Source organism: Medicago sativa, chromosome 6 (genome assembly GCF_051527215.1).
Source record: "Medicago sativa cultivar Bolivia chromosome 6, Bolivia_mono, whole genome shotgun sequence".
Lineage (NCBI taxonomy): Eukaryota > Viridiplantae > Streptophyta > Magnoliopsida > Fabales > Fabaceae > Medicago > Medicago sativa.
Window position 1 is genome coordinate 81568742 of NC_140754.1, and position 25215 is coordinate 81593956.

At 38.2% G+C, this 25215-nt stretch overlaps 1 protein-coding gene across 1 annotated transcript; it reads left to right on the top strand.

Annotated features, from left to right (window-relative positions):
* The first annotated feature begins 572 nt into the window (after positions 1–572).
* On the top strand, positions 573–24693 carry LOC146917337 (TMV resistance protein N-like). The gene is made up of 8 exons (XM_085719154.1): positions 573–1199; positions 1406–2534; positions 20628–20843; positions 20944–21504; positions 21598–22217; positions 23370–23589; positions 23685–23831; positions 24177–24693. The coding sequence occupies exons 1-5, from the start codon at positions 688–690 to the stop codon at positions 22138–22140; spliced, it is 2961 nt and encodes a 986-aa protein (XP_085575280.1). The 5' UTR covers positions 573–687; the 3' UTR covers positions 22141–22217; positions 23370–23589; positions 23685–23831; positions 24177–24693.
* Positions 24694–25215: the final 522 nt, after the last annotated feature.

Here is a 25215-nt window from a genome sequence, read left to right on the forward strand (position 1 = left end):
CTAATTTTGTAAAAAAAAATAAAAATAGAAGTGGTCTAATTCAATAGATCTTGCATTATACATAGTGTATTATAATTATCTAAAGGTGTGTGCTATTCTTGTTGACAAACTTAGTTTATAATGATAGTAAGCGGAATGCATGAACTCTCTTTTTAATAATCTCTATTTTAGAGAGTGAAATCCAAGTTAATTTCACCTAACAAAAGAGTTAATTTCAAGATTATTCATAGCACTTGTCGTACTAAATGCAACCATTCATACTGATGTTTTCCTCAGACTTTTACCTGTTTTTCTTTCTTCTTTTAAGACATTCAAATTACTTTATGGTAGGAGGATGTACGAAACGTGATGGTTACTTTACAGACAAGAAGTGGGAAGGAAGTTTCCCACTTGCTTAAAGGCTAGTGAAATAAAAGCACAGGAATTTAGTTGCAAATTTAAACCTATCTTTAAAATATTATTTGGTTTTTCATTTGTGTTTGTCAAAAATTGAAAAGTAATTTATGTCGAGATATTACAAGAAGTCACGTGGAAGCAGAATATAGAAAATTGAAAAGAAAGCTACATGAAACCACATCTTCTTAGTACTTAATAATTGACCATTTTATATCAGTTTATGTTTTGCTTTTTCTACAGATCCTGATAGCAACACAACACTCCAACGTACTCTCACTATCATTTCTTCTCATGGCTATGCAACCATCTCCTTCTTCTTCTTCTTCCTCCTCCTCCCGCCTCTCTAATAATTCCAGATATGAGGTGTTCATCAGTTTCAGGGGTACCGACACTCGACACGGTTTCACTGGTAATCTCTATAATGCTCTTTCTGACAAGGGAATCAAAACCTTCATTGATGACAAGGAGCTTCAGAGAGGTGACGAAATCACACTTTCGCTCCTCAAGAGCATTGAAGACTCGAGGATTGCTGTTATTGTATTCTCTAAGAACTATGCTACTTCTTCATTTTGTTTGGACGAACTTGTCCACATCATTCACCGCTCGAAGGAAACGGGTCGCCTTGTTTTACCAGTTTTCTATGGTGTTAAACCTTCTCATGTGCGACATGTGAATAACAGTTATGGTGAAGCACTTGCTAAGCATGAAGAAAGGTTCCAAAATAACAAGAAAAACATGGAGCGGTTGCAGAAATGGAAGACAGCTCTTAACCAAGCTGCTGACATATCTGGCTATCATTTCAAGTATGCCTCTTCAATTAACTTTTCATTTTATAATTAAATGTTAAAAAGAAAATATATGTTTTTAGAGTTTTTCTTTCATGTTTAGAAAGTTTGTTCTTTGTATGTTTAAAGATTTGAGCCGTAAATAGCATCATTATCATCATCAAATTACATGGCGGTCATTGTCATTCTGATGTATTTACTCAAACTTGTCTGACTGGGCACAGGAAAGATGAATATGAATATGAGTTTATCAAGAGGATAGTTACAGAGATTTCTAACAAGATCAATCGTGGTCTTTCAGAAGGTGCTGATCACACTGTTGTTGGACTTGAGTCTCGACTGCAGCACGTAATGTCGCTTCTGGATGTTGACCGTGATAATGAAGTCCGTATGATTGGGATATATGGAACCGGAGGATTGGGTAAATCGACACTTGCTCGAGCAGTTTATAATTTGATTGCCGACCAATTTGAAGGTTTTTGTTTTCTTCACAATGTGAGAGAAAATTCAAATAAATATGGCTTGGAACATCTCCAAAAGCAGCTCCTCTACAAAACACTCAAAGCGGAATTTAATTTTGGAGATATTAATGAAGAAATTCCAATCATAAAACAAATGCTACATCAAAAGAAAGTTTTGTTGATTCTAGATGATGTTGACGAACAAATGCAATTGGATGTTTTGGTGGGAAAGCTGGATTGGCTGGGTCCTGGAAGCAGAGTCATCATTACCACTCGAGACAAATTTTTGCTCTTAGTTCATGGGATCGAAAAGATATACGAAGCAGTTGGTTTAAATAAGGAAGAAGCTCTTGAATTGTTAAGAAAGATGGTTTTTAAAAGTAACAAATATAATTCAAGCTATGATTATATTTTAAACCGTGCAGTTAAATATGCTTCTGGCCTTCCATTAGCTTTAGAAGTAGTGGGTTCCAACTTGTTTGAAAAGAGTATAGAAGAATGTGAGTCTATATTAGATAAGTATGAAAGAATTCCATATAGATATATCCAAAAGATACTTAAAGTAAGCTTTGATGCTTTGGATGAAGAATCACAAAGTATCTTTTTGGATATTGCTTGTTTCTTTAAAGGACGTGGAATGGAGTATGCCGAAGAGGCGCTTCAATGTCATTATGGTTATTGCATAAAAACCCACCTTCGACAGTTGGCTGATAAATCACTCATAAAGATTACTGCTCCAGATCTATACTACACTTCTTATATCGTGACATTACATGACTTGATAGAGGATATGGGTAAAGAAATTGTCCGACAAGAATCACCTAAAGTGCCTGGAGAACGCAGTAGGTTGTGGCGTCGTGATGATATAGTTCTGGTTTTAGAAGAAAACACAGTAAGATTGATATCTATAAAGAATTTGTTATTTTAGCTTACCATGACTTTGCTCTTTTTGAACTTATATATGACCATCTCATACTGTTTTATCTTGGTTTTCGGGTGTCAAACATTGATTACGTTTGAACCTTTTAAACCGGTGATATCTTATTTTTTCTTGGGAAGGGAAAAAGTAAGCAAAACCCTTGAGAATCGAGGTCCGGGAGTTGTTTTCGCTACGGGAAGGTGTTAGGCACCCATAACGACTATAGTATCCTATAGGAACCGTCTTTAATTTCTACGCGCGCGCTTTATTTTTAAATGCTATTTGAAAATGTTATTTACACCTAAAAGTTACTAAGTGAAGAATTGGAGGGAGGAGAATGTTTTTGAATTTTTATTTTATTTGAATTGAAAGAATTTTGTTCCCTGCCTACGTACCCGATTAAGGGATCAAATCCACCGTAGTTCTCTCTCAAAAATGTTTTTTTGTTTTTGTTGGTTGATTTTAAGTTTGAAAAATTGGATTTTGAAGAATAGAAAGAGGCCTCAAGGGCATGAGATTGGGAAATTGTGAGGTTGAATTAGTCATTTGCAAAAACAAGTCAAAGTATGATTAAAGTTTGTTGAAATTTGATTAAGAAAATGAAAAGAAAAATCAATGGGGTTTTGACCCCAAGGTTTATTGTGAAAAAGATTTGGGTGAAGTTTGTTCATATTTTTTGGAAAATTGATTTTTCTAAGTATAAAGCCTAAACATTCATCTAAACATACAATCCTAGACATACATCTAAACATGCATATTCTAGCTATACCTAAAGTGGTGTGTGTGCATGTGTCGGTGCTTGTGTCGGTGTACATCATTAGAGTCCATTGTCCTTTACATCATTGGCCTAGATACATTCTATGGTCTTGCAAGAAATTAAAGGCATAAGAAAAATATTACAAAAAGTCCTAAGTATTACATTCTAAGTATTGCATGAATTGTAAATTGAAAGAAAATTAAACTAGAATATGAAATGAGATGAGCTTGCATGAAACATGAAATAAAAGGAGTTAGTAGCACAAATGATATAGTAGCAAAAAATGAAGCAAGTAAAGCAAGCAAGTACACATTGAAACTTGACACTTTTTAGACATTTTGAAAGGGGCAAAATCATAGAAACAATAAGGCAATGGCATAGAAATAACCAAGGGATTATGAGCATATATTTTGACACACACTTTGAAACCAAGAATTTACCAAGAGCAAAAGAAAGATTAAAATGCAAGAAATTGACATAACCACATGCTTAAAATAGATCATTATGAATCTTGTAAAATACCAACCCAATGACCTAACATCATAGCCAAATTTTCAGTCATGATGCAAGAATCAAAAGGACTAATATCTCACAAAACTCATAATGATTCCCATGAACGTAGTCATCACGTTTATTTCCACATTTTTATCAAGATTCGAATGCACACTTAAACGAGCAAACAAGAATGAAACTCACATACATTTTTATGCTTTAGAGATAAAATCCAGCATGCACAAATTCAAGAAACACACAAGAAAGCTATGCAAGAAGTGCATGATTAATTTGGGGTCCTTTTACAACATTTTAACGAAAACGAATCTTGTTGGATCAATAAAGAAACTAACGCTTTTTCCACATTTTTAGACCCAAATTAATCATGAACTAATGCGAAACAACAATTAGAATTAACAAAAAAAAAAAACCTTGCAAAATTTAGCACGTTTTAGTACGAAAACAATCAAACAGGGGGTGCTGCAAGCAATGCAAGGGTTCAAACTGGAAAACACATGATAGCAAGTAAAATAATGGGCTTAAGGCTGAATCCACTAAGTCCATGGGTTGTGGGTTGACTGGAGCAGGTCAAGATCCATGGATCATGGGTCATAATACATATGTAAAGGATGTTGTAAAAACCATTTTCGTTAAAACACCTTTCCTTCTAAAAAAACAAACTACTCCCTTCTCTCTACAGACATGGAACTGCCGCCCCCCAATTCATCTTCTCCGGCGGAAATTTGTTTTCCGGTGCGGTGGCCGGTGGTGGCGCCACCGCACCGGAGTTTCAAAACTCCTTGTTTTCAAATTTTCTTTGCATCAAATTAAAGCTCTCTTTCTCCTCTATTACTTTCTCAAAACATTTTTCACAAAGAAGTCACATAATCCTCTAGATCGGGAATTTTAGATTCGAAATCTTTTCAAGAAATAAGAAAGAGAACGAAAGTGATTACCTCTGGTTCGTTCTTGCTTCAGCTCCATTTTCGCGCCCTTGCTGCAGTTTCCGATTCCCCTTTGCTTGGTTCTTCTGCTATTCTTCCAAACAGTTTCGGTTTTGGCCTTGTTCTGATCTCTTCGACTTGGACTCGGTTCTTGATCTGAGCTTTGTGTTGCTGCTTTTCTTCTGCCTTCAAACTCAATTGCGGTTCATTATTCTTCTTCCCTTCATTTTCGCAAGTTCAGTACTACTTGCGGTTGAGATGGAACGGTTGCTTGTTGTTGTTCACAGTTGGTGATTTTGAGTGTGATTTCGAGTTTGCCAACAGAAGGATTCGGTTGTGTTATTGTTCTGGCTCGTGAATCAGTGTTGGAGTTGCTGGAATTTTGAATGATTGGGTTTATGTGATGATTGAGGGAGGACGGTGAAAAGAAAGAATGAAGGAATATCGGTATTGATTTGCGATTGCGTTGATGATGAATATTGGTGAATTGGTAGAGGTTGAAGGTGGTTATGGTGGAGATGTGGTGGTTATGGAGGTTGTTAGGGTGGTTGAAGGTGGTGGAAGAAGGTTGAAGATGAAGTTGGTTAGAGGAGAGAGAAAGTGGGAGAGAAAATAATTAAAAAATGATTTTTTTGGAAATTTTGGGAATTTTGGTGTAAAAATGATTAGTTGAATGAACTTTGACCAACTTTGACCTATTTATAGATGATGTGGGAGTGCTTGGACCAATGAAATAATGCCATGTGGCACTTGACTTGTAACAAACTTTGACTTTGACTCTAACAAACTTAAAAAAGGATTAAAGTGCAAATAACAAAAGTACGAGGACTAAAATGAAAATTAAAACTAAAATTGAATTAAAAAAGTAAACTGAAAAATAACGTAAAGCGAGACGATTAAAAACAACGAAGCAGACAAAAGATTTTACGTGAAATGACCAAAACGCCCCTAGGGACTAAAACGACTAAAAACGACTCAAATGCAATTTTAAAATGATTTTTTAACAAGTGATTAAAGCAAGAGTTCATACAAGCAAATTAAAAGACTCAGAGACAATTTTTAGAATTTAAACAGGGCTTTAACACATGAAAAGACTAAAATGCCCCTAGGGGCAAAACTGGCATAAAGATGACTTCTCATGCAATTTTTTGGAATGGGTTTTGACATGAGATTGAAACAAGGACTTATACAAACCAATTTAAAAGACTCAAACAATTTTCAAGGATTAAAATGAGTTGAATGCAGGAAATGACTAAAATACCCTTGCATGTGAATTTTGCAAATAACATTGAAATAGAATGCAGAGAAAGATGCAGTTGATCAGAGACAGTTCAAATGGCTTAAAATGCAAGAAAAGAAGAATTGAACAAGTATTTTTAGGTCCAAAATTAGGGTATAACAGCTGCCCCTATTTAAGTTTCTTTGTCCGGGGAGTCAAGAGACGAAGTCTTAGAGTTGACGGGACGAAGATACTTAAATATTAACATTTGCACTGCTTTTGGACATAAAAATACGTTTTCAGATTTTCAAAAAACATGAATGCCATGCAACATTTCATTTATGAATGCAAGACAATCGAACCGGAATCTACGGGCTGTGTCACACCACCAAGGGATTTATAGACATCAAGGTAGAAAGAACGGGCAACAAATAGACAGGTACAAGCTGTTCTTTGGATCGAACTTGCCACTTGACCGAGAGATACAAACAAGAGACGGGTACAAGCTGTTCTTTGGATCGAACTTGCCACTTGACCGAGAGATACAAACAAGAGACGGGTGCAAGCTGTTCTTTGGATCGAACTTGCCGTTTGACCGGAAACATAGACATATACGCAGGTACAAGCTGTTCTTTGGATCGAACTTGACACTTGATTGAAAACACAAACAGATAGGCAGACACAAACTGTTCTTTGGATCGAACTGGCCGTTTGGCTGGAGATATAGACAAAAGGGTAGATACAAACTGTTCTTTGGATCGAACTTGCCGTTGGATTATCACCACATCATGGGGGGTAGGTGCAAACTGTTCTTTTAGATCGAACTTGCCGTTTGACCGATAACAAAGCATGAGCTGGGTACAAACTGTTCTTTCTAGATCGAACTTGTCGTTTGACCGATAACAAAGCATAAGCTGGGTACAAACTGTTCTTCAAATCGAACTTGCCGTTTGTCCGGAAGCATAGGTATATAAGCAGGTACAAGTGGTTCTTTTTTGGATAGAACCTGGCACTTGACCAGTAACAAGATACAAATTGAGAGTCTGGTTTAACAAGATACCAATTGAGGGTAAATTGTCATTGACCTGATTTGCAAATAGACATGACCATTTTTGTTGGCCCAAGAGTAAATTGAGAGTAAATTGACATTGATTTGAACTGAATTGAAAGTTGAAATTGACATTGACATTGACATTGGCTTGGAAATTGAAATTAACATTGACATTGACATTGACATTGACATTGGCTTGGCAATTGAAATTGACATTGACATTGGCTTGGCAATTGAAATTGACATTGACATTTGACATTGACTTGGAAATTGAAATTGACATTGACATTGACATTGACATTGACATTGGCTTGGCAATTGAAATTGACATTGACATTGACATTGGCTTGGCAATTGAAATTGACATTGACATTTGACATTGACATTTGACATTGACATTGACATTGGCATTGGATATTGACATTTGACATTGACATTTGACATTGACATTTGACATTGAGATTGGCATTGGATATTGACATTTGACATTGACATTTGACATTGACATTTGACATTGACATTGGCATTGGATATTGACATTTGACATTGACATTTTGACATTGACATTGACATTGGATATTGACATTTGACATTGACATTTGACATTTGACATTTGACATTGACATTTGGATATGCAACATGTATGTATGGTATAGCAAGATTATTGGATATATGAGCACATAAAATGCATGATTATGCATGTATGAATGCTTGAAATGCATGATTGGTTTGTAACTTGGCAGAGAAGTTTCACAAAGGCAGACAAGACATTGGAAGATTGGGCACGTAGTAGCTCGTGCTGCGACATATTCACAGGGGGAAAACCTCTTTGGAGAGACCGTCGTTGAGAGACGTATCGAAACCATGGCTGAGGGCAGTAAAACTTGTAAAGAAGGGACCCTTGGAAGGTTCTTGGATACAGGTCGCCGTTGCTAGGCGTGTCAGTGCTGGGTAAACATTGGATGTTCGCATCTGTGGTCAATGCTTTTATATTCTTTTCATTCTTTTCACTTTTCAATCCCACTTTTGCCTGAACCGCCCTTTCGGGTTTTCGATTCACCGGGGAATAAGTATTCTTTTCATTGCCCCATTTCTGCCTGAATTGCCTTCATAGGTTGTCAATCAGCGGGGTGCTCATTTTTGCCTAAGCCGCCCTTTCGGGTTTTCAACTTAGCGAGCTTTTTATTTTCATTTTTCGTTTTTTCACTTTCATTTTCATTCTGTTTTTTCATTCTTGCCATTGACCACAGATCATCCTGGGGAGTAACCTGCTTGTAACATGTGTTGAAATAGACATTGACATTCATTCATTCATGCATGTTTCATTGAAATGTACCCTGTTGCTCAGGTTTGCTTTCAAAATAGACAGAAAAAGATTTTTCAATTTTCAAAGATGTTTGCTTCAGACATTGACATTTATCAAATGGAAAGAAAATGTTTTGTATATAGCATTGAAAAATAGAAAGAAAAATGGAGTTTCAAACAGTAGAAAGGCTCAAACTGATGTAGAAGAGTGAAAGTCAGCCAAAGGCATGACTTCACGGATTTACAAAGCTTGGAAAATGGTAATTTTATTGGTTGGTGATACATTGAACACGATGACCGCTACATTTCATAGAAATTTTGAATTCACAAGTACATAAGCCTCTGATGAAGACGACCGTTGACAGTTGCAGATGCCCCAAGGGGTGATGGTGATTTGCCAGATATAGTTACTTGTCTTTTATTGTCAACCTCATTTTTGCATGAACCGCCCTTTCGGGTTTTCGGCTCATCGAGGCGCTCATTCTTGCCTGAGTTGCGTACAATCTCAGCGAGCTTCTTCATATTCATTTTTTCGTCCCTAACTTTTGTCTGGATCGCCCTTTCGGGTTTTCGATCCACCGGGAAGCGCCTTTTTGCCTAGGCCGCCCTTTCGGGTTTTCGACCTACCACGCTGTTCTTTTCTTTCTAGACAAAGTATTTCTTGACTATATCGGCATTAACAGGATTTGGAAGCTCAACACCATCCATGTGTGTAAGAATCAAAGCACCACCAGAGAAAGCCTTCTTGACAACATAAGGGCCCTCATAGTTAGGTGTCCACTTGCCCCTTGGGTCGGGTTGCTGACTTATCCTTCTTTTCAATACAAGTTCGCCTTCCTTGAATTCTCGAGGTCGGACTTTCTTGTCAAAAGCATTCTTCATCCGCACTTGATACAACTGTCCATGAGTCATGGCATCCATACGTTTCTCTTCAATCAAATTCAATTGGTCATACCGACTTTGACACCATTCAGCCTCAGTTAACTTTGCCTCCATTATCACTCGAAGAGATGGAATCTCCACTTCCAGAGGGAGAACTGCTTCCATACCATATACCAAAGAGAAAGGGGCTGCCCCGGTTGAACTGCGCACTGTAGTACGGTAACCATGCAAGGCAAAAGGTAGCATTTCATGCCAGTCTTTGTAAGTAGTGACCATCTTCTGAACAATCTTCTTGATGTTCTTGTTAGCGGCCTCAACTGCACCATTCATCTGAGGTCTATAAGGAGAAGAGTTGTGATGTTCAATTTTGAATTCTTCACATAAAGCTTGCATCATACTATTGTTCAGATTGGAACCATTGTCAGTGATGATTTTGTTGGGAACACCATATCGACAGATGATGTTATTCTTGATGAACTTGACAACCACTTGCTTGGTCACATTTGCATAGGAAGCAGCTTCAACCCACTTGGTGAAATAGTCAATTGCCACTAGAATGAAACGATGTCCTTTGGAAGCTTTTGGTTCAATTCTTCCGATCATGTCAATGCCCCACATAGAGAAAGGCCATGGGGAAGATATAACATTGAGAGCATGTGGAGGCACATGAATCTTGTCAGCATAAACTTGACATTTGTGACATCTCTTAGCATGTTTGTGGCAGTCCCGCTCCATAGTTATCCAGTAATAGCCGGCTCTTAACAGTTTTCTTGACATGGTGTGACCCGAAGCATGGGTCCCAAAAGTACCGTCATGTACGTCATGCATCAATTTTTCAGCTTCTTGTTTGTCAACACATCTCAACAAGACCATGTCATAGTTCCTCTTGTATAGAATTTCTCCGTCCAGAAAGAACTTACTAGCCCATCGTCTCAAAGTCTTTTTATCCCTGTTGGAAGCACCAGGTGGATATTCACGATTCTGCAAGAATTGTTTGATGTTGTAATACCAAGGCTTTTTATCATTCACTTCTTCATCAGCCTGATCTGGCACATTTTCAACAGTAAACACATGAGCGGGTCTATCGAGACGCTGCACTTTGATTACAGGCACATCATTCCAGTGATTGACACGAAACATGGAAGACAGAGTAGCAAGAGCATCAGCCATCTGATTTTCATCCCGAGGGATGTGGTGCAGCTCAACCTTGGTAAAGTATGTCAATAGACGTCTTGCATAGTCACGATAAGGGATCAGCTTCTCATGATGAGTTTCCCATTCACCTCTTATCTGATTAATAACAAGTGCAGAATCTCCATAGATGTCAAGGTGTTTAATTCTCAGATCAAGGGCTTCTTCAATGCCCAAGATGCATGCTTCATATTCAGCTATGTTGTTTGTGCATTCAAAAGTTATTCGAGCGGTGAAAGGAATGTGGTGCCCTTGTGGAGTTACAATGATGGCCCTAATTCCTTTACCATAAGCATTAACAGCACCATCAAACACCAAGCCCCATTTGCTATTGGGATCTGGCCCTTCATTGATCAGTGGTTCTTCACAGTCTTTTGCTTTCAGATACATAACTTCTTCATCAGGGAAATCAAACTTAATTGGCTGGTAATCATCAAGAGGTTGACAAGCAAGATGCTCAGCAAGGATGCTTCCTTTGATTGCTTTCTGAGCTTTGTACACAATATCATATTCAGACAACAACATTTGCCAACGTGCAATCTTTCCGGTAACAGCAGGTTTTTCAAAGATGTACTTGATTGGATCCATTCGGGATATCAACCAAGTTGTATGATTCACCATATAATGACGCAGGCGTTTGGCAGCCCAGGCTAAAGCACAACAAGTCTTTTCAAGCATTGTATACCGAGTCTCACAGTCGGTGAACTTCTTGCTCAGATAGTAGATAGCATGCTCTTTCTTACCAGTCTCATCTTGTTGACCGAGAACACAACCCACTGAATCATCTAACACTGACAAATACATGATCAAAGGCCTTCCTTCCACTGGTGGGACAAGGATAGGTGGTTCCAACAGGTATTCTTTAATGCTATCAAAAGCTTCCTGACATTCATCATTCCATACAAGAGGCTGGTTCTTTCTGAGCAATTTGAAAATTGGACCACAAGCAGTAGTCATATGAGATATGAACCTTGAAATATAATTCAGACGTCCGAGGAAACCTCTGACTTGCTTTTCAGTTTGAGGGGCCGGCATCTCTCTGATGGCTCGGACTTTGTCAGGATCAACTTCAATGCCTCTTTGGCTGACAATGAAGCCTAGCAACTTTTCGGATCTTACACCAAATGTGCACTTGTTAGGATTCAATCGCAGTTTGTACTTTCTTAATCTTTCAAACATCTTTTTCAAATACACAACATGCTGCTCTTCATCACTTGACTTCACAATCATATCATCAACATATACTTCGATCTCCTTGTGGATCATATCATGAAACAGAGTGGTCATACCCCTTTGATAGGTAGCACCAGCATTTATCAAGCCGAACGGCATCACTTTATAATAGAACGTTCCCCAGGGAGTGATGAAGGACGTCTTTTCTCTATCTTCAGGTGACATCCGTATCTGGTTATAGCCAGAGAAACCATCCATGAAGGAGAACACTTTGGATTGAGCAGTACTGTCAATAAGCACATCAATGTGAGGCAATAGGAAGTTATCTTTTGGACTGGCTTTGTTCAGATCTCTGTAATCAACACACATTCGAACTTTCCCATCTTTCTTTGGTACTGGTACGATGTTGGCAATCCACTCAGGATATTCAGCTGTCATGAGGAAACCCGCATCAATTTGCTTTTGCACCTCAGCCTTGATCTTAAGAGCCATGTCTGGACGGGACCTTCTCAATTTCTGTTTGACAGGAGGACATTCAGGCCTTGTCGGTATCCGATGTTCCACAATCTTGGGATCTAGACCCGGCATATCTTCATAGGACCATGCAAAGACATCTGGATAATCATGGAGAAGCTGAGTGATCTTCTTTTTCACTTCTGGCTCAAGTGCAGCACCAATCTTGGTCTCTCGCTTGTTTTCTTCAGTACCCAAGTTGATAAGCTCAATCTCTTCCTGGTGAGGCTGAATGGCTCTTCTTTCTTGTTCGAGCAGTCGAGTGATCTCATACGGTATCTCTTCATCATCTTCATCCTCATCTTCAGCTTCATATACAGGGAATTCAAAATTTGGAGGAACCATAGGGTCACTGTGTTCAACGGGTTTATTGTGGTTCAATCTGCATAATATGATTGGGATGATTTTTAGAAAAAGTTTTTCTATGCAGATTTTTGAAATTAATAAGAAAATAACAAATGTTTTGGTTTTTTCTGGCATTACCATTATTTCCAAGAAAAGGCACTAAAAAGTAAAAAACAAAGAGTCGTGAGAAAGACGACAACTTTTATTGATAACGGCAATGTCGAAACAAACATGCCCTTACAATGATATCACTTTCGCCTTGGGCAGAGCGAAAGGATTGTTATTTGAAAGCAAAGAAAAACATGAGCAACAAAACACGTTACATGGAAGCATGCATGACTAAAGGAACATCAATGGCCTCCCAATTTCTCACAGTGCCTCCTGGTATAACAAAGGTAGGCACGTAACCACCTCCAGCAGCATCTTCAGTAATAACATTGATGTACCCAGCACTGTAGAAAGTTCCCTTTGAAACAGCAGATGTCGGGGAGAATCCAAGGCCCTCTTTACGCTTGTTTTCCAAGATCTGAATCACCTTGCCCCAGCCAGCAGCTTGCCCTGCTTGAACAGCCTTCTGGGCGTCTTTCAGTGAGGCCATGCTAGCACCAGCCCTCCGGGGCTCTGCACCCTCAACAGTCAAGCCTTGAAACGACGTCCCTTCAGCGGACCCTGCTTCAACACAAGAGAACGATGATACCTGGCTAACTAGATATGCTTCCTCACCATGCACAGTGACAATCTTACCATTCCTCATGAACTTGAGCTTCTGATGCAAAGTGGAAGTTACCGCTCCAGCGTCATGGATCCACGGTCTTCCGAGGAGACAACTGTAAGAAGCATTGATGTCCATAACTTGGAAAGTAATCTGAAACGTCTCAGGACCAATAGTAATTGGCAAGTCCACTTCCCCGAGAACATCTTTGCGGGATCCATCGAAAGCTTTAACCAAATAGCTGCTACCCCTTAGAGAAATTCCGTGATGGCTCAATTGCCTTAGTGTGGATTCAGGCATTACATTCAGAGACGATCCAGTGTCCACCAACACGTTGGATATCATATCAAACCCACAGTGCACCGAGATATGTAGAGCCAAGTTGTGGTGCTTCCCTGCTTCGGGGAGCTCATCATCACCAAACCCCAAGTTGTTGCAGGCAGCGATGTTACCCACTATACCGTCAAACTGATCCACAGAGACCTCATGATCAACGTAAGCTTGCTCAAGTATCTTCATCAACACCTTCCTGTGAGCTTCTGAGCTCATGAGCAGAGACAGGATGGATATCTTTGATGGGGTTTGTAGCAGCTGGTCAACAATCTTATAGTCACTTTTCTTGATAAGCCTCAGGATTTCGTCCAGATTGGACTCTTCAATAGATTGGCCTGCTGGGCCGGTGTTCTTGTCAACAGGAGGAACAACTGGTGGAGTTACCGTGGCAATAGGCGTCACCACCTTCTTTTGAAACAAGGGTGGACGGACTTTTCCGCTTCTCAGAGTTGTAACTTCACTGGCAACATTGTCAACTGTAGCTGGGGATACCAGAGGCACTTCTACTCCATTCTCAATCATGGTTGCACTGTACTTGTAAGGAATTGCTTTGGTAGAGGTATAAGATACCAGACCAGGTAACCTGATCACCAAAGGCTCAACATTTCTCGTCTGAGATACACTTTCAACAGGGGAGTCATGGAACACTGGCACAATCACACATACATCACTGGCAATCAAGTGCTTGTCATCCATCAGGCTCTGGATATCACCTTGCACCACACAACAGCCCATGGGATTTTGCAGACATTCTGAACAAGAATCATGATCATGTTTGAACAAAGAAGCCTGGCATAGCTTGACATGTAACGGTACCAAGGGAGTAACAACATTGCGGACATCCAGCACGGGATCCTCTTGAGGAACAGGGACCCTTTCAAAAGCCTCAATCATATTAACAGCAGCATGGTTTGGAAGCGGGTTGTCAAGAACATGAGGAGCACTATTCTCAAAAGTCAACCGTCCCTTTTCTATTAGGTCTTTCACAATATATTTCAGAGCAAGGCAACCCTCAACATCGTGGCCCTGAGCACCCTGATGGAATGCACATGTTAGATCCTGTCGGAACCTGGGAGGCAATGGATTAGGCGGAGGCTTGCCTGGTCTAGTGGCACAGTGTCCCTTGGCCAGTAGAGTTGGGAGCAGCTCACCATACCGCATTGGTATTGGTGGAAAAGAAGGTCTGGGTCGGGGACCCTGTTGTTGCTGCTGCTGTTGAGCAGGAGGCTGTTGTTGTACTTGTTGGGCAATGGCGTTAACGGGCACTGGTGGTTGACCCGGTGGCAAAGGATATTGCTGGTAGAATGGTGGGAAGAAAGGATGCTGAGAGTACTGCATGTAGTGATAGGGCATAGGTAATTGTGTAGCAGCTGCAGATGGGTTACCAGACACCATCCCTACATCAGATTCTTTCTTCTTATGATGACCATTACCATACTTCTTTGGTGCACTGGTTGAAGATTCACCCTTCTCGAGGACAATAATACCTTCTCGGACAGCCTCCTCTAGACGAGTTCCCATGGTGACCATATCAGAGAAGTTGTTTGGGGCAGAGACTATCATTCTCTCCTTATATTCCTTCTTCAGAGTCTTCAGGAATGTTTGTGTTAACTCTTCCTCATCAAGTCGAGGAGAAACACGGGCAGCTGCCCCTCTCCACCTCTGAGCATATTCACGGAAGGTCTCATCTGATTTCTGAGACAAGGCCTTAAGAGAGTCTCTATTTGGCCTCAGACGGGTATTGAATTCATATTGACTCTCAAAAGCAGCAGCCAGATCCTCAAAAGTATGGATGTTGTCTTTGCTCAAACTAGTATACCAATCTGCTGCATCATCTGTCAAGCTACTTTGGAAGCAGTGGATCATCAGTGCGTCATTATCTGCGTAGTTAGCCATCTTTCGGACATACCGGATAACATGGTTGTGCGGACAAGAAGTTCCATTGTATTTGTCAAATTCTGGCTCTTTGAATTTCTTAGGAACCTCAAATCGGGACACCAAGCATAGATCACATGCTTTAGCAGGAGCACCATTGTTTCCTCGGCTAGCCTTGACCTCACGGAGTTCTCCAGCCAACTCCATCAACTGTCTTCTCATAGCTTCCATCGCGGGATCTTGTCCGCGCGGAGTATCAACATCAATCACCTGTTGCACAGTGTGTACAATAGGGTCGGTAACAACAGTAGTCACCTGGGGCATAGTAGTGGATACGGGAATCTGTCCTTGACCAGCAACACCAGAGACACCAGCAGCAGTATTAGGAGAGTAGTAAGCTGAGAGGCCATAAGGACGGCCGTTGGGCATAACAAACCGAGCATCAGTAGCCACAGTGGACAGTGGGATAGATGGAATTGTTTCAGTAGTGGCTGGAATAGATGTGGCTGGTTGTTCCTGTGCAGCCATCATAGTGGACATAGCGTCATGAGCCTTAGCCAAGTCTTCTCTCATAGCAGCCAGTTCGGCACGGAGCTGAGCATTTTCTTCTTCAAAGTTAGCCATCATTCTTCTCTTGTGAAATCTTGTTTGATGAATTCTATCTGGTTGATACACTTTGCGAGCACGAGCCACTTTTCAGACTGCGGCGGACAAAACCAGGGGGCAATGAGCACGAGAGAAGTTTTTTGTGACCGATGAATGATGCATATGATGCATGATATGCAAATGCGAAAAGACTCTTTTTTGTCAGAGGACTTTGTCAAAGTGGTTGTGAACATCACGGGGAAACACGGTTTTATTTGAAAATCTTAAGCAAAACTAGAAGTTTAGTTGAGATGGTATCACTTGGTGTTCACATCCGTGATGTTCAAAAGATGACTTGTCTAAGTCCTCCGATAAATGCATGGAAAAAAGTTTATGCATGTATGCATGTATGCATGATCACATTCAAGTTCGGAGAAAACATGGTGGGTTGAAGTTCAAAGTCGAGGAGTCATGGGTGGACACGGCGTCCGGTGAAACTAGGGCTTTAGGAAATAGTAACCGGGTTCTAAAAAGGTTCCCAAGTTGCAACCTCTCCGACGTATCTCATGGTGTCACGAGACAACACTCGCTCCATGATTATACGTGGAAGGTCTAACTTGAGTGTAGTATCGCGTGACGACTAAAACTCGAGACAACACTCGGTTTAGCCTCCGCACTACATCCTAGAAAAATGGCCATGGATGGGTTTGGTTATCTACGGTTCATAGCGTCATAGAACAATTAGAAGTAAAGTGTCTAAACGCGACAACACGCGCCGACAACATCACCCCCAAAATGCCTCAGCTATGTGGGATTGATCGCATAATCCAAAACACGAGGCAACCCCCGGAATGAATTGTCGATTATATCCCTCCTAAATCCTAAGTTCACTCAGCCCGGGTGCAGGACTTTTGATATTCTCACCCCACACGTTTGCAAGAATTTAAACATTTATTCACATAGGAAAGCAAGTAAAAGAAACAAGTAAAAAGAGCGCAAGCGTGGAAATAAAGACTAGGCGTAACTCTCGAATCTCCCCAGTGAAGTCGCCAGCTGTTTTATCTTGGTTTTCGGGTGTCAAACATTGATTACGTTTGAACCTTTTAAACCGGTGATATCTTATTTTTTCTTGGGAAGGGAAAAAGTAAGCAAAACCCTTGAGAATCGAGGTCCGGGAGTTGTTTTCGCTACGGGAAGGTGTTAGGCACCCATAACGACTATAGTATCCTATAGGAACCGTCTTTAATTTCTACGCGCGCGCTTTATTTTTAAATGCTATTTGAAAATGTTATTTACACCTAAAAGTTACTAAGTGAAGAATTGGAGGGAGGAGAATGTTTTTGAATTTTTATTTTATTTGAATTGAAGGAATTTTGTTCCTTGCCTACGTACCCGATTAAGGGATCAAATCCACCGTAGTTCTCTCTCAAAAATGTTTTTTTGTTTTTGTTGGTTGATTTTAAGTTTGAAAAATTGGATTTTGAAGAATAGAAAGAGGCCTCAAGGGCATGAGATTGGGAAATTGTGAGGTTGAATTAGTCATTTGCAAAAACAAGTCAAAGTATGATTAAAGTTTGTTGAAATTTGATTAAGAAAATGAAAAGAAAAATCAATGGGGTTTTGACCCCAAGGTTTATTGTGAAAAAGATTTGGGTGAAGTTTGTTCATATTTTTTGGAAAATTGATTTTTCTAAGTATAAAGCCTAAACATTCATCTAAACATACAATCCTAGACATACATCTAAACATGCATATTCTAGCTATACCTAAAGTGGTGTGTGTGCATGTGTCGGTGCTTGTGTCGGTGTACATCATTAGAGTCCATTGTCCTTTACATCATTGGCCTAGATACATTCTATGGTCTTGCAAGAAATTAAAGGCATAAGAAAAATATTACAAAAAGTCCTAAGTATTACATTCTAAGTATTGCATGAATTGTAAATTGAAAGAAAATTAAACTAGAATATGAAATGAGATGAGCTTGCATGAAACATGAAATAAAAGGAGTTAGTAGCACAAATGATATAGTAGCAAAAAATGAAGCAAGTAAAGCAAGCAAGTACACATTGAAACTTGACACTTTTTAGACATTTTGAAAGGGGCAAAATCATAGAAACAATAAGGCAATGGCATAGAAATAACCAAGGGATTATGAGCATATATTTTGACACACACTTTGAAACCAAGAATTTACCAAGAGCAAAAGAAAGATTAAAATGCAAAAAATTGACATAACCACATGCTTAAAATAGATCATTATGAATCTTGTAAAATACCAACCCAATGACCTAACATCATAGCCAAATTTTCAGTCATGATGCAAGAATCAAAAGGACTAATATCTCACAAAACTCATAATGATTCCCATGAACGTAGTCATCACGTTTATTTCCACATTTTTATCAAGATTCGAATGCACACTTAAACGAGCAAACAAGAATGAAACTCACATACATTTTTATGCTTTAGAGATAAAATTCAGCATGCACAAATTCAAGAAACACACAAGAAAGCTATGCAAGAAGTGCATGATTAATTTGGGGTCCTTTTACAACATTTTAACAAAAACGAATCTTGTTGGATCAATAAAGAAACTAACGCTTTTTCCACATTTTTAGACCCAAATTAATCATGGACTAATGCGAAACAACAATTAGAATTAACCAAAAAAAAAAACCTTGCAAAATTTAGCACGTTTTAGTACGAAAACAATCAAACAGGGGGTGCTGCAAGCAATGCAAGGGTTCAAACTGGAAAACACATGATAGCAAGTAAAATAATGGGCTTAAGGCTGAATCCACTAAGTCCATGGGTTGTGGGTTGACTGGAGCAGGTCAAGATCCATGGATCATGGGTCATGATACATATGTAAAGGATGTTGTAAAAACCATTTTCGTTAAAACACCTTTCCTTCTAAAAAAACAAACTACTCCCTTCTCTCTACAGACATGGAACTGCCGCCCCCCAATTCATCTTCTCCGGCGGAAATTTGTTTTCCGGTGCGGTGGCCGGTGGTGGCGCCACCGCACCGGAGTTTCAAAACTCCTTGTTTTCAAATTTTCTTTGCATCAAATTAAAGCTCTCTTTCTCCTCTATTACTTTCTCAAAACATTTTTCACAAAGAAGTCACATAATCCTCTAGATCGGGAATTTTAGATTCGAAATCTTTTCAAGAAATAAGAAAGAGAACGAAAGTGATTACCTCTGGTTCGTTCTTGCTTCAGCTCCATTTTCGCGCCCTTGCTGCAGTTTCCGATTCCCCTTTGCTTGGTTCTTCTGCTATTCTTCCAAACAGTTTCGGTTTTGGCCTTGTTCTGATCTCTTCGACTTGGACTCGGTTCTTGATCTGAGCTTTGTGTTGCTGCTTTTCTTCTGCCTTCAAACTCAATTGCGGTTCATTATTCTTCTTCCCTTCATTTTCGCAAGTTCAGTACTACTTGCGGTTGAGATGGAACGGTTGCTTGTTGTTGTTCACAGTTGGTGATTTTGAGTGTGATTTCGAGTTTGCCAACAGAAGGATTCGGTTGTGTTATTGTTCTGGCTCGTGAATCAGTGTTGGAGTTGCTGGAATTTTGAATGATTGGGTTTATGTGATGATTGAGGGAGGACGGTGAAAAGAAAGAATGAAGGAATATCGGTATTGATTTGCGATTGCGTTGATGATGAATATTGGTGAATTGGTAGAGGTTGAAGGTGGTTATGGTGGAGATGTGGTGGTTATGGAGGTTGTTAGGGTGGTTGAAGGTGGTGGAAGAAGGTTGAAGATGAAGTTGGTTAGAGGAGAGAGAAAGTGGGAGAGAAAATAATTAAAAAATGATTTTTTTGGAAATTTTGGGAATTTTGGTGTAAAAATGATTAGTTGAATGAACTTTGACCAACTTTGACCTATTTATAGATGATGTGGGAGTGCTTGGACCAATGAAATAATGCCATGTGGCACTTGACTTGTAACAAACTTTGACTTTGACTCTAACAAACTTAAAAAAGGATTAAAGTGCAAATAACAAAAGTACGAGGACTAAAATGAAAATTAAAACTAAAATTGAATTAAAAAAGTAAACTGAAAAATAACGTAAAGCGAGACGATTAAAAACAACGAAGCAGACAAAAGATTTTACGTGAAATGACCAAAACGCCCCTAGGGACTAAAACGACTAAAAACGACTCAAATGCAATTTTAAAATGATTTTTTAACAAGTGATTAAAGCAAGAGTTCATACAAGCGAATTAAAAGACTCAGAGACAATTTTTAGAATTTAAACAGGGCTTTAACACATGAAAAGACTAAAATGCCCCTAGGGGCAAAACTGGCATAAAGATGACTTCTCATGCAATTTTTTGGAATGGGTTTTGACATGAGATTGAAACAAGGACTTATACAAACCAATTTAAAAGACTCAAACAATTTTCAAGGATTAAAATGAGTTGAATGCAGGAAATGACTAAAATACCCTTGCATGTGAATTTTGCAAATAACATTGAAATAGAATGCAGAGAAAGATGCAGTTGATCAGAGACAGTTCAAATGGCTTAAAATGCAAGAAAAGAAGAATTGAACAAGTATTTTTAGGTCCAAAATTAGGGTATAACACATACTAATTCTTTTTACACTTAATTACATGTTCATGTTCCATCTCTATATGTTATTTGTATGGTGGTTGATCAATTTTTATTTTATTTTTTAAAAAGGGAACTAATAAAATTGAAACGATACATCTGAATTGTTCCTCAATGGAACCCATAGACATGTATGAAAATTCCTTCAAGAAGATGACAAATCTCAGAACACTTATCATTGAAAATGGCCATTTTTCTGAAGATCCCAAGTATCTCCCGAGAAGTTTGAGACTATTCATATCAACAGGATTTTCTTCGGAGTCTCTATCATATTGTTTTTCGAACAAGGCAAGTGAAATATTTCATTTTCCAATTGTGTATATTTATAAATTTACTATATGGTGTCTGATTTTTATTTGATTGTTTATTCTTTATGTTTATGCAGAAGAAGTTCTACAACTTGAAAATATTGACATTGGACTGTAGTGACTATTTAACTCATATACCTGATGTTTCAGGTCTTCCAAATTTAGAAAATCTCTCATTTCAAAATTGTAAAAATTTAACTACAATTCACAATTCAGTTGGGTACCTATATAAACTTGAAATCTTAGATGCTACCATGTGCAAGAAGCTCAAGAGTTTTCCACCCTTACAGCTGCCCTCTCTTAAGAAATTGGAACTCCATTTTTGTAGGAGTCTTAAGAGTTTTCCAGAATTATTATGTGATATGTCAAATATAGAAGAGATTTGGTTATGTGATACTTCCATAGAAGAATTGCCATTTTCATTTAAAAATCTCAGTGAACTTCGAGTCTTAGTAATAATGGACAAAAATTTCAAAATTCTTCCCGAGTGCCTTAGTGAATGTCACTATCTTAAGCATCTTTATTTGGATTACTGCTATTATCTTGAGGAAATTAGAGGGATTCCACGAAATCTAAAAAATCTTTATGCAGAAGGATGTAAATCTTTGAGTTCCTCAAGTAGAAGAATGTTAATGAGTCAGGTTTGTTTTTAGTTTATCTTGCATTAGTATTTGATATTTAGTATTTCATATATTATCCACACTGAAATACTATATCTTATGATAATCTAACAGAAACTGCACGAAGCTGGATGCAACAATATTGTTTTGCCAACTGGAACAGAGGGGATTCCAGATTGGTTCGAGCATCATGTCAAGGGATACAACACAATTTCTTTCTGGTTATGTAAAAAGATCCCTTCTATAACATGCATTATTCTTATTCCAGAATCTGCGGTGATTAAAAACTTCAATTTGTTTGTCAATGGCTTTGAATATATTGGCTCTGGCTATCTATTCAATTATCATGGGACAGTTCTGCCGTCGGGACATGCATTTTTGTTTGATATGAATTTGGATGACCATATTGACGAGAGTTTCGGTAATAAGCTTGAACTGTACGATGCAGTTAAAGATAATGAATGGAACCATGTAGAGCTTAAGTGGATCACGGAGAAGGATTATCAAGTTAGTGCACAAATGGGAATCCACGTGTCATGGGAAGGGGATGATTGTAGTGACACGGAGGGGGATGTGATATTCACCGATCCTTATATTATAAAGAGAAGATATAATGAAAGAAGAGGAGAAAGAAAAGTTAAGCAGGGCACAAGATGAAAGAAATATGTGGGGTACATTCCTTGATACAGGTGCACTATCGTCTTGTTGTTATCCTCTCAATCTCAACTTTGCAGGTTTGTGCTTTACTGTTTACACTTGAAATCATTATCATTATTACAGATGTTGATTAATTTCTGTATATAGTCAATTACAAATTCATTGTTTATAGATGGAGAAGTTTCTTAAATCATGAGACATGATGTAAGATTATGTGTCTGACACGTGTCTCATGACGACACATGTGATTACATTAAAATATATTATTTTCTTAAATTACTATCAATGATGACGAATCAGTGTTAGTGTCGAGCTCGGTGTCCGTGTTTGTTCTCCTAGATCAAGGGAACATTTTTTTCCTGCTTACCAACTATTTTTTTTTCCTCCATGTTCTGATGGTTAAAATGTCGACGTGGAAGTTCTCCGAGTTTGCGACTGTTTAAAGATCAACAAGTAGACTGTCTTAACGTAAATTTAAGCCACTTTAAGCTTATAAAGTTGACATTGAGCGTTAATTTCTTCATGAGTTATTATAAAGATTCAGACTTTTTGAATATTTCTCTACATTTAGTTGATGATTAGTAACTATAAACATTTCATAAACTTGTATTGTGATATAAACTGATATCAAAGTATCAATTAATATAATCATTACAATAGAATCCCAGAGTGTTCGTTCTATCCCCGTCAAGAACTCGCGAGCTTGATATCTTCCTATCAATCCTTTTATCCAAATAACCCAATGCCCTTCTTTTCCTCTACATCCATATTTATAATACTAACTCCTATAGCAGTTACATAGAAGTTCTAAAGATAGCAGTTATTGCAGATGTAGCAGTTAATAATTTAATATAACTTCTGCCATCAGGAATCCTATTACTAACATATCAATCTCTTTAATTATGTTTCAAATCGGAACTTTTATCTCTCCTAACTAATGGCATACATGCTTTAAGTCTGACCTATAAACATATGGATAATTTATGTAGTAGATTCATTTTTATCTTTTATGATGAAATTTAACGTGATTGCAATTGAAACATGATCCATAATTGATCAAAATTCCACTAGCTTATAAGCACACACAAGGTTTACAATGAGCTAAATGCTTAGTTTTGGCATGTTTTGTAAAATCATTTTGTCACGTAATCAATATCTATATTCTCTGTTGGAGTGTAACTGTATATTGTGTTACTTATCACATCTATTTGAATGCATGTTACCTTCAGAAAGGAGAAGCCATAGCTATCAAATTGAATTATTGTGTTACACAAGGATTATTCAGAGGCATCAGAAGCAATCATGTCTGATGAAAATTTGGGAGTTCATCTCTTGCAGCCTCCAGCTATACCCCTTTAGTCCAGAACTTTTAAAAGTTTTGGTGGAAGTTGGCCACTTTCACACAACACCTAAGAAATTGCGGCAGATCCAAGATTAATGTTGTTACAAGTAAGATTCTTATACTTTTAAAGAATAAATGCTTCTATCATATCTAAAAAAGAAATTGATTATTATACCAAAGTAATGTATTTCTACATTGTCAGGAAACCATTTGTAGTGGCCTTTCATTTTGCATTGTCATACGAGATGTCTCGAGGTGGTTCACACCACAAAATCCGTGGGTTTGCTAGAAAGGGAATTGGGTAATCATATGCTTTGCAGCTCAGTTGGAATTTTGTGTTGCCACATTGGTGAGGACATCTGCAGAACCGTTGACGTGATCCTTCTGCAGCTCTGCATATTTTCTTTTGTTCTATCCATGCCTTCCCCTGATGAGGACTTGTGTTTAGATTATTTTCTCTAATGTTCACAAAATGTTCTGTCTTTCCAAACTAGATTATTTTGTGTTCTGACATAGATATTTGGTAGAACTAGGAAGGACTATAGATATATCTTTCCACGATATAATTGAATGGGAAGAATTGTTCTATAGTAAAGTTTTTATAATTAAATGTGTCTACTGTTTAGTTTCTATATTGCATGTTGCAGCTATTGTTCTTGTTCTTTTGATTTATTTATGTAAATGTGCATACCAGGTTGAAATGACTGTGAGATGATGGGTTTCTCAAACTAAACTCTGTTCTTACTGGAAAGGAGCTTTCAGATCTTGAAGAAGTAATGCGGGATAAAGAACTAAATATGAGAACCACATTTATGAGATCCTTTCGCAAGAGTCGTGACTTTTGTACTCCAAAATCCAAATCAATGTTATCGGTATAGCACGCAATGCACCACTCTGGATTTGATATGGTGGAACCTGATGTAAGTTTTTATGGAGGATGTTTGTGCTGCAGATATTGTTTGAATTTTATGCTTTCACTGTTGTAAAATTAGATTCATGCATTAGATTATAGAATCAATATCATTTTAGAAGTACATGTAAATCATGGAGGCCAACCTTGTATTTGAATGTTTTATGTAAATATGTACCGAAAAAGTAAATTATCAGGAACTTCAATCTTGCTAACTTTTGTTGTTCAATGATTGTTGGTTTTCTGAATGTATAAATGATGTTGCAACAATCTTTAATAAATCTTTAGCTTTTGATAGCAATACAAGATTTATTGGCTGCACTATCTGATATTGTAAATTAAGATTTGGCTATTGCAAGGGTGCACATAAGGATAGAGCATAGAGACGGTATGGAAAAGATTCCAAAACTTGTAACATGCCTTGTTGTGCTTCTTATAGTGCCATGTGCATATCTGATATTTAAAATCCTTGTACAACTTATCCTTAAATTCAGAGTGTAATATTTCTTATGCCAAACTAACAGAAACTACATGAGGCTAGATGCATGAATATTTGATTGCCAACTAAAACCGAGGGGATTCCAGATTGGTTCGAGCACCAAATCACGGGACACACACTTTGTGGTGTCATAAAGAAGTCCCTTCTATTACTAAAAAAGTAGAAAATTTGTATGTCAATGGCTATGTAAAAGTAGTCATGATTTCATCAAATCAAACTTATCTATTTGATGTGATCTGAGATTGGAAGAAAGGATTAAATGCTATAACACAAAGAAGAAACTCGTGTCTGAACTCAACAAGGAACTCTTAAAAATTGAAAGGA